The sequence below is a fragment of the Penaeus chinensis genome, chromosome 36, assembly GCF_019202785.1.
Source record: "Penaeus chinensis breed Huanghai No. 1 chromosome 36, ASM1920278v2, whole genome shotgun sequence".
NCBI lineage: Eukaryota > Metazoa > Arthropoda > Malacostraca > Decapoda > Penaeidae > Penaeus > Penaeus chinensis.
The window spans coordinates 2,172,840-2,182,839 of NC_061854.1; the positions used below are offsets into that span (position 1 = coordinate 2,172,840).

General features: G+C 38.3%; 2 protein-coding genes across 4 annotated transcripts in view; one reads left to right on the forward strand and one right to left on the reverse strand.

Moving 5' to 3' along the window:
• LOC125044645 (protein mono-ADP-ribosyltransferase PARP3-like) overlaps positions 1 to 4,759 on the forward strand; it is a 6,452-nt gene extending 1,693 nt beyond the window's left edge. The window contains exons 5-7 of the mRNA XM_047641421.1: positions 176 to 345; positions 2,356 to 2,520; positions 3,373 to 4,759. Of these exons, the coding sequence (XP_047497377.1) occupies positions 176 to 345; positions 2,356 to 2,520; positions 3,373 to 3,545 (508 nt within the window). The 3' untranslated portion in view covers positions 3,546 to 4,759. The remainder of the gene's footprint in view (positions 1 to 175; positions 346 to 2,355; positions 2,521 to 3,372) is intronic.
• A 360-nt stretch (positions 4,760 to 5,119) lies between these two features.
• LOC125044646 overlaps positions 5,120 to 10,000 on the reverse strand; it is a 14,713-nt gene continuing 9,832 nt past the window's right edge. For all 3 annotated transcript variants that reach the window (XM_047641423.1, XM_047641422.1, XM_047641425.1), the window contains exons 4-10: positions 8,510 to 8,632; positions 7,027 to 7,081; positions 6,749 to 6,873; positions 6,387 to 6,495; positions 5,977 to 6,088; positions 5,522 to 5,647; positions 5,120 to 5,402 (exon numbers count right to left, since the gene is read on the reverse strand). In XM_047641423.1, the coding sequence (XP_047497379.1) occupies positions 5,300 to 5,402; positions 5,522 to 5,647; positions 5,977 to 6,088; positions 6,387 to 6,495; positions 6,749 to 6,873; positions 7,027 to 7,081; positions 8,510 to 8,632 (753 nt within the window). In that variant the 3' untranslated portion in view covers positions 5,120 to 5,299. The remainder of the gene's footprint in view (positions 5,403 to 5,521; positions 5,648 to 5,976; positions 6,089 to 6,386; positions 6,496 to 6,748; positions 6,874 to 7,026; positions 7,082 to 8,509; positions 8,633 to 10,000) is intronic.

The following is a 10,000-nucleotide window of genomic DNA, read 5'->3' on the forward strand; positions in this document are numbered from 1 at the left end:
TTAGATAAACTACGGTTTCCAGATATGAATCATAATACGAAATTTAGACTAATCATATAATATAGAGTTCTCATTATATCATACACAATAGAGCTATCCTTTAAAACAGAAACACTTAATAAAATCTTTTAAGATATTAAACATAAACAAAGCTTTTTGGCATTATTCCCAACAGGACTGAAGAGATTGCAAAACTGGACTACCGTAAACTTCTCTGGTATGGAGTAAACGTGGCACAGATGGCTGCTGTACTTCAGCATGGATTACGAATCACGCCGTTTTCTGGGGGAAGTTTGGGCAAGGGAATTTACTTAACTCCAGAACATGCAAAGGCTTCGTGGAACGGTAAGGCAATCCATGTGTGCAAAGTAAGATTATTAGAAAATTGAAAACTTTTTTTTTTTTTTTATTGCATGGAGAAGTGAATGGAATTAGTGTGAATTATGTTATATGTTGCTAGTAATCCTTTTTTTTTTTTTTTTGGTAAGTTTTAGGTCTCCAGTGATTTATTATTTTGATTGCTTTCGGGATTTGATTAAAAGTAATGGAAATGAATAAAAATACTAAGATTTATTCACTATTTCAACAAAAAAATATTTTAATAGTGCATTTCTAAACCATCATTAATACCATTGATTTGTCTTTTTAACTTTTTCTATTCAGGTAATATCATTCATGCAATGTGGATCTGTATCTCTGTATGTGTGTCTGATTGTGTTTGTGGTTGCATGTATGTCTTATATATGTTTTTTGTGTCTATGCTTACTTATTCCCTGATGTTTCTCTAGTGTAACCTAATCAGTCTGTGGAGGTATTGTAGAAACATGTACCATTTCTATTCAGTTGCAACAAATAACTTCACTCATCTGGAACGAGGGCAAGGAATCTTAGAATCTTAGAATACAATTGGTCATTTGGATGCTTATTAGAGATAATAGCATTATTTTTGTGACTTGATATAGATGTATAGCATTCTATATATTTTTAAGTTGATTTGTTTCAGTAACATCTTTATCTATGAAATGAGCATGATAAGCACATATCTGATATATGTGACAACGTGTAGCATTTGATAATAGAACCATGCACAGGGGTGAGGCTAGTTGTGCATGAGTGAAGAAAAAAATGGTGATTTCTGTTGGATGAACTGTTGAAAAACACAAGCTTTAGTGACGAGTATAAAATCTCAGAAAATGCAATTCTTGCATTGATGTACAAAGTTTTGGCCCAGTCATTTTGGAAACCTCAAAATACCTGTGCCAGAACATTTGGACAAATCTCAATGAAGTCCTTTGTGCTTTGATATGACCATCAGTTTTGTAGGACAGACGTTGCTTATTTTATGGGTATTCAAGTTACTTTTAAAGAGGATGCAAGAATAAGGAAAGAGGAAGGCCAAGGAAATCCACCGGGTAATTGAACATAGCGACATGACATAGCGTCATAACCTAATAATTGAGGGGAATTCCTCTTGTGACTGCACGAACAAAGTGGTTCTGGCCATTTTTCTTGGCCTGGAAACTGACCGTAAATAGTCTAATTGATATATTTATTATTTCAAAATGTCAAAATATATACTGGTAAATATCAAAATAGGACTTCGGAAATAATATGCTTGTTTTCATTAGCCATTTATTCTTTTATGTGGGTCCACATAAAAACAGCATTGGTAGTATTTGCATCATCCCATTCTAATACAGGGACTCTGGGAAGGACCCATTAACTGTGTAAAGAAATTTTTGTACATTGTGATATTGCCCATAACACTAATATGGTTGCTGACGTTTTTCACAAAAAAAATAAGAATGAGCACAGCATTTTCCCCAGCAGCATTGGGTTAGCCAATGTCCTATAATAATTACAAAACGTGGGAGGATGGTATACAGTATTTATTCAATGATCTCAAAATTTCTGCTGTGTCAACATCCAAGATCAATCAAAATACAGCAATAGGGGGGTGCTTGGGAGTGAGGCCCCAAGTATAGCATTATGATAAAGTATTGTGGCAAAAAGGATAAAAGTGAGTTAACGACTAGGATACATGGACAGAAGAAGGGAGAAGAGAAGGAAAAGGAAAGAGTGAAAAGAGAAGACCATACAAAGTTTGTTGAGGCAAAGACTGAGGTCTAAGGAAGGCTGATCCCCTACGTTGGGCCTCAGTCCCCATCTCCCCACGGCAACAATGAGCAAGGGTTGAAGGTGTGGCATACAGTAAAGTATGAAATCATCACCCCTGAATTATCTGTTTTCAGCTGTAAGACTAATGATACCCTAAAATGGCTTGACCTTTCTAGCTTGTCCAGTATTAGCACCCAACTATTCTTTTGTAAAATATGTTTTTTGTTTCCATTTCAGTGGGTGTTCACTGGGGAAAGTATGAAGATGAACGGAATGTTGGTTTCATGTTCCTTGTGGAGACTGCACTCGGCAGAATGAGGTACATCAAAATGGGTAACAGTTCGCTGACCAGACCTCCAGATGGCTTCAATTCTATAGCTGCCAAGGGAAGATTAGAACCAGGTATGCTTCACAATCTGTGGTGTATATGTGTGTCTTGTAAATACTCGCTCTTTAGCTGAATTCAACAGTCATAACTTTGATATTGGTATTGTTCAAATTGACAACAGAAAGATACATCAGGCATTTTTCACAGCTTGTGCTATTTCAGCATCCTAGAAATACATGCTATGTAACTGATTGATTATAACTTAAATTTTGCACACATTAGGTAGAGCTGTGTGTGTGTATAGAAAGGCTTGTAATTGGAAATACATAAAAGAGTAAAAATTGGAAATATTTGTATATTATTAAAGGTAACCTTTTTATAAAAGTAGTTATGTGCATAAACATCCAAAGGTAATCTCAGACCAGTTGCCCAAAAATACGTTTATAAGATGTTTTGTTACTTTAAACTCTCATCTATAACATGAGCATCAAAATGTTCATATTAACTCACCACCATCTTGTAATTATATTGCATTAACATTAACTTATCAATGTTTATGTTATGGATAAAAATTGGATACAAACAAAGCATTTCATAAACATAATTTCAGTCAAATGTTCTGAAAACAATTGAGAATATCTCTGGGTGCACATACCCTCAAACCATGATATTGTTCAGGAAGATTTTCATCAGAAGTGTGTTTTTTTTTTTTTGACATACTAGGATATAGAAATTTAACATCACTTGATATCTGCCATCTCTGTTCCGTTCTTTGATTAAGAACATTACACATACAATATTGAGGTATGACTTTCAACTATTAAAGGACTGTATTTCATGACTTAACTTCCACTGAATCTCAGGGGGAAAAAAATTATCAGTGTCAATAAATACATTATAACTAATCAGTATTTCTTTATTGGCAGATCCATCAAATGACGAGATGAGGAAATTTGATGGCAAAAGAGTAGTGGTACCCATTGGACCTCCTGTGCCGCAGAAAGAATTTGAGGCAAGCGGCTTTTTACAGAGCCAGTATGTGGTCTATGATGAAGGACAGGTGCAGCTCCGATATCTTACAAAGTTTTCATTTGCTTAAGAGATGAATCCTGTGATATATATATATAGATATAGATGTCTTGTATGCTTTTTTGTTTGTTGATGTTAGGGGGTCTATTTCTTTGCCATATATTTATTTTTTTGCCAAATATATTTATTATTTTATTTTTCACTTCTATCAAGCATTTGATAAATATTCCATAGATCTGATAAATTCAGTAAGTTATTTATTTATCCATAGCTCATACTGTTCATACATATTGTTAGTTATCAAGGAAGATAATGCACAAAATGTATTTCATGACATGATCTGTATGTGTGTACATAACATATGCACGCACACGCTCACTCAAATGGATATCTATTATAATGGAGTTTAATGGCATTTCTAGTGTTTATTTTGAAATTGTTATCAAGAAAATTAATATTCCTTAGTTATTTTTCCGTAATATGTATACTTTCTCTCATTTTTCATTTAGGTTTTATTAAAACTGTGAACAGTGTTGTGTATATAGTCAATGTGTACTATGTAGTGATAGTCCTATGATTTTTTTTTTTATATCCTATTTCCTGTTATTTTTTTTCTGTATAATGTTTATTGCCATCTCAAGAAGTGTTTAAAAGAAGTTAAATAACAGCTGGTAAAGGACCAATAAGGTGCAGAGATAACCAAAGATAAGGGACCAAGGTAGAAGGTATAAGCAAATGGGCCAGTATTGCAATTTGGACTGTCTATTCTGAAAATACATTGAGATTGTATTGAAAATTTGTAATGTGCAAGGGGGAAAATTAAAAAAAAGAAAAAAAAAGAAACACAAATATCTTAGCATATGCACTAAATGTTACCGATTATGGAAGTAATGTATTACTTGTTAATTTTTTACAAGAAATTGTTTCTAATTCACAGGTTGTAAACGTAGGGAGTTGAGGATTTCGTTCCCCAAGTATTAATATTATTCAGATCTGAATATTTTTTCTTCTTTTCATAATGTATTGATCATTAGTTTTCAGGATAATTTCAAGGCTTTTTTTCCCCACAGTATCTGTTTTTCAGCAGTAAATAATATCAAAACTAGATAATACAAAAGAATAATTTTGTAGTATTACTGAGAATTAGTCAAAGGACAACTGTCTGATAGGATCTCATAAGCTTCTTTTCTTTTATGTTTGTGATAACATCAGTGTATCATTATGATAATATTAAAGGTAACAAGAGTAAACATATTTAACTAAATATATATACCAACAATCTGTCTTCACTCTCTCTCTCTTCCCTTTTCTTCATTTAGCTTGTAGTTTTTGCCATGGATATAGAAAAAAACAGCAGTGCTCAAGTATCTGAAAAAGAAAACAAATTCTGCGTTTGGCAAAATTTATTATCCTTTTGTGGGATACTCTATATAGTATTGTAAAAGGGACATAAGATGACAAATGCTACAGGATCCATTCTTTCCTTACGTCTAAAATTATGCAAAGAAATTTATGATAATTTTCAGATTATAACAGTCTTAGCAAGCACTAGCTGTCTTCAGTAATCCCACCAACTGGTATTGGACTGCTGATGGCATCAATTTCAAGATAGTAGAAGCATCATAAAAAAAAGTTTTACAAAAGTATTTTTCAATATAATTTATTTTAGTAATGGAATGCCACTCATTTCACACACACAGACAAAAAAAATAAGAAGTAAAAACACAAATAAGCTTATACTGTGCGTGTGTGTATCATAAGCTAATCACATCTGTGTCACCATTAACACAAGACCATTTGCTGGTGTGAGAAGCTGTTGTCCAATTATGCCTCAGGTTCATGGGCAAGAAGACACAGGGGACTATGGGAGCTTTGGCATTCATCATCTGAGATGAAGTAGAAGTGCTCATAGGTTATAGCACTGCACCTGTGTGAAAATCATACTCAATTAGCAAAGTATCCTTAATTTTTTTTTTTTTCTTCATTGTTTCTGCCTAATAATTGACTCACTAATGTTAATCACTTAGTTAATACTGTTGGCCTTACCATCCTTGGCTGCGTTGCTTGGGTGCCTGTAGGTAGTTGTAACACGGGGCCTCAGGGAGGGCAGTTGGAGGGTTGCTGAAGGGGTCTGTATGAGGTGGTGACCGAGGAACACAGGAGCTGCTGTACCTGTTGATATTTAAGATGAGGTGGTGAGGATTTTTAAGGTTATTTCAGGTCTAAACTGTGTTTAAAAAAAAAACAACAATCTGGCCATTACACAACACTGAATAATCATTTGGTCTAATATGATTTGGTAAATCTGCAGTTTCATTAAAAAGCCCAACCAAATTAGTCAAACAAAGACACAGTAATGGGTACACAGAGGTAAAATATGAAAAAGCCCTACAGTTCCAATTTATATTGCAAAGGTTTCCTTTTTACTTTAGAGAAGTGTTGCTATTTGACATCTTGCATGAATACATCCCTGTGATAAGGAGTCTAACCAGGTCACGTACCTCTCAGCCCAGTAGGGTGATCCCAAAGGCATAGGGGTGTCATCGCTGGCCCATGCCCAAGCATTGACATCCATGTCGTACCTCCCTCCAATCCAGAAATCGGTAGTTAGCACTGCAATGTATTTCACAGTTTCTCAGTTATATGGCATATTTATAATTTGCTTACTATGTCTTTGATAATTTACTGATCCATAGTTTTGGTGATAGTTCTCTTGCTGGACATAGTGTGTTGATGTTAGTCTTATTCAAGTACTCACAGTACATAAGTACTATCAAGACAAAACTGCTGAACAATTAGATATTCTGTATATCATATTTCATCCGGAAACATGGGTTACTTGATTTGCATACTCATTACGAAATAAGGGGCCACTGCTGGACATACAGAACTTTCTTGACATGTAACTTACAAGCTTCCTTTAAATGATCTATCACATGTCCAAATTCTAGAAGGGTCTTGAAAGTGACCAGGTCGCCAAAAATGGATTTGCAAAACTGTCGAGCTTCCGGCCAGGGAACCTAAAGAAAAGAAGTATTTTTTCGATATTTACGACACTACTCGTCATACACTGGCTCTCTGATATGACCAAAGAAAGAAAAAAGAAATCAAATCACCCTGTTAAATATTTCCACATGTACCAATCTACTTGAAAAACAACAAAAAAAAAAACATGTGTTATATTCCTATACGAGCTGATTACATGTCAGTTTACCAATGTACTTTATTTTAAAGAACTTTAAAGCTTAAAAAATACAACTGCAACTGCCATACCTTGGCAAGTGAAAAGAAGGCTAAGCATTTACCACCGACTCTTGTGTAAAGCATGGGGCACTCGGGGTATTTCTGAGCGAGTGTTGAATTCACCACAGCAGTCATCAGAGACACGGCTTCGTCCGCTGAAATTGGTCTACTGGTTAATAATGATGCCCTGTGTAGCTGCACTGTCTTGTGTAAGTTCGTAATACAAGTAGTAAATGGAATCGAGTTATATTATCATTTTTATTATCTTACAAAGAGAAATAGTTATATCGTAATTTTTGTTAACTTACAAAGAGTCATCCCTTTAAATTCTTCCTCGATAATCAACTGCCTCTGTTTCACCATCTGGTTTGAATGAAAGGGATACATGTGTTTGTTTATTTATTTATTTATTATATATATAAATATATATATATATATTGTGTGTGTGTGTGAGTACGTGTGTGTGTACGTATGTGTGTGTACGTATGTGTGTGTACGTATGTGTGTGTACGTATGTGTGTGTACGTATGTGTGTGTGTACGTGTGTGTGTGTGTGTGTGTGTGTGTGTGTGTGTGTGTGTGTGTGTGTGTGTGTGTGTGTGTGTGTGTGTGTACGTGTGTGTGTGTACGTGTGTGTGTGTGTGCGCGTGTGTGTGTGTGTGTGTACGTGTGTGTGTGTGTGTGTATGTGTGTGTGTACGTGTGTGTGTACGTGTGTGTGTACGTGTGTGTGTACGTGTACGTGTACGTGTGTGTGTACGTGTACGTGTGTGTGTACGTGTACGTGTGTGTGTGTACGTGTACGTGTGTGTGTGCGTGTACGTGTGTGTGTGCGTGTACGTGTGTGTGTACGTGTACGTGTGTGTGTACGTGTACGTGTGTGTGTACGTGTACGTGTGTGTACGTGTACGTGTGTGTGTACGTGTACGTGTGTGTACGTGTACATGTGTGTGTACGTGTACGTGTGTGTGTACGTGTACGTGTACGTGTACGTGTGTGTACGTGTACGTGTACGTGTGTGTACGTGTACGTGTGTGTACGTGTACGTGTGTGTGTGTACGTGTGTGTACGTGTACGTGTGTGTGTACGTGTACGTGTGTGTGTACGTGTACGTGTGTGTACGTGTACGTGTGTGTGTACGTGTACGTGTGTGTGTACGTGTACGTGTGTACGTGTACGTGTGTGTGTGTACGTGTGTGTGTACGTGTACGTGTGTGTGTACGTGTACGTGTACGTGTGTGTACATGTATGTGTGTGTGTGTGTGTGTGTGTGTACATGTATGTGTGTGTGTGTGTGTGTGTGTGTACATGTATGTGTGTGTGTGTGTGTGTACATGTATGTGTGTGTGTGTGTACATGTATGTGTTCGTGTACATGTATGTGTTCGTGTACATGTATGTGTTCGTGTACATGTATGTGTTCGTGTACATGTGTACCTGTGTGTAAGTATTCTACATGTGTAAAGAATACCACAAACTATTAAATCCCCTGTAGATATATCGGGCCCCGTTGAAAACTTAAAATAGCCCAATAAGTACGAAATGACTGAGTGACGTTTCTCAATTCTAATCTTACGTGAGCAGCAGAGAAAGGACATTTATTATCATGCTTCTTAGCGATACAGATAAAATTCCCGTAAGGAGAGTGTTATGGAGATATTTAGTAGTTTTTTTTTTTTTTTTTTTTTTTTTTTTTTTTGGGGGGGGGTCAGTATATGTAAACGCATTTATAATATGTAACAAACAAATACACGTTGGTTATTTTCTACCAAGACGAGACACGAAATTCTCACCTGACATATTTTGGGATCCACATTTCTCCGGCACTGATCTCTGTTGCAGAAGTCGTCATAACTACGGCATCCACTGCAGTACACGGAAGAACCGCCACAAGATGATCTGTCGAAAGTCCACAGCTATAAGGAAAAGAGAAAAAAAAAAGTTTGTTATTGAGTAGTGTCTGTGTGAAAGGCCGTGCAGTTTCCGCTGCTGTGGGAAGCGGTTAGGGGTCATTATATATATATATATATATATATATATATATATATATATATATATATATATATATATATTTTTTTTTTTTTTTTTTTCTTTCTCCTCTTTATCTCTTTCTTACTTGTTGGGGAGGGGGGGGGGGGGGGGGGAGAAGGAAGGAGAGAGAGGGAAGGAGGGAGAGGGAAGGAGAGAGAGGGAAGGAGAGAGAGAGAAGGAGGGAGAGGGAAGGAGGGAGAGGGAAGGAGGGAGAGGGAAGGAGGGAGAGGGAAGGAGGGAGAGGGAAGGAGGGAGAGGGAAGGAGAGAGAGGGAAGGAGGAAGAGGGAGTGACGGTGACAAGACAATTTTACAGAGAAATACAAAAGGTACATAACCATGTCATGCAGGGCGCGTTGTGAACTATATATACACATTTATATGAATATGCACTTTCACATTCGGGGATTGGGGGAGACAATATTGGCGGGGGGGGGGGAGACAATATTGGCCGGGGGGGGGAGACAATATTGGCCGGGGGGGGGAGACAATATTGGCCGGGGGGGATTGGGGAAAAAAAATGGCCGGGGGGGTTTGGGGGAAACAATATTGGCCGAGGGGGGATTGGGGGAGACAATATTGGACGAGGGGGGGATTGGGGGAGACAATATTGGACGAGGGGGGGATTGGGGGAGACAATATTGGACGAGGGGGGGATTGGGGGAGACAATATTGGACGAGGGGGGGATTGGGGGAGACAATATTGGACGAGGGGGGGATTGGGGGAGACAATATTGGACGAGGGGGGGATTGGGGGAGACAATATTGGACGAGGGGGGGATTGGGGGAGACAATATTGGACGAGGGGGGGATTGGGGGAGACAATATTGGACGAGGGGGGGATTGGGGGAGACAATATTGGACGAGGGGGGGATTGGGGGAGACAATATTGGACGAGGGGGGGATTGGGGGAGACAATATTGGACGAGGGGGGGATTGGGGGAGACAATATTGGACGAGGGGGGGATTGGGGGAGACAATATTGGACGAGGGGGGGATTGGGGGAGACAATATTGGACGAGGGGGGGATTGGGGGAGACAATAGTGGCCGGGGGGGGGATTGGGGGAGACAATAGTGGCCGGGGGGGATTGCGGGAGACAATAGTGGCCGAGGGGGGGTTGGGGGAGACAATATTGGCCGGGGGGGATTGGGGGAAACAATATTGGCCGAGGGGGGGATTGGGGGAAACAATATTGACCGAGGGGGGATTGGGGGAGACAATATTGGCCGGGGGGGATTGGGGGAAACAATATT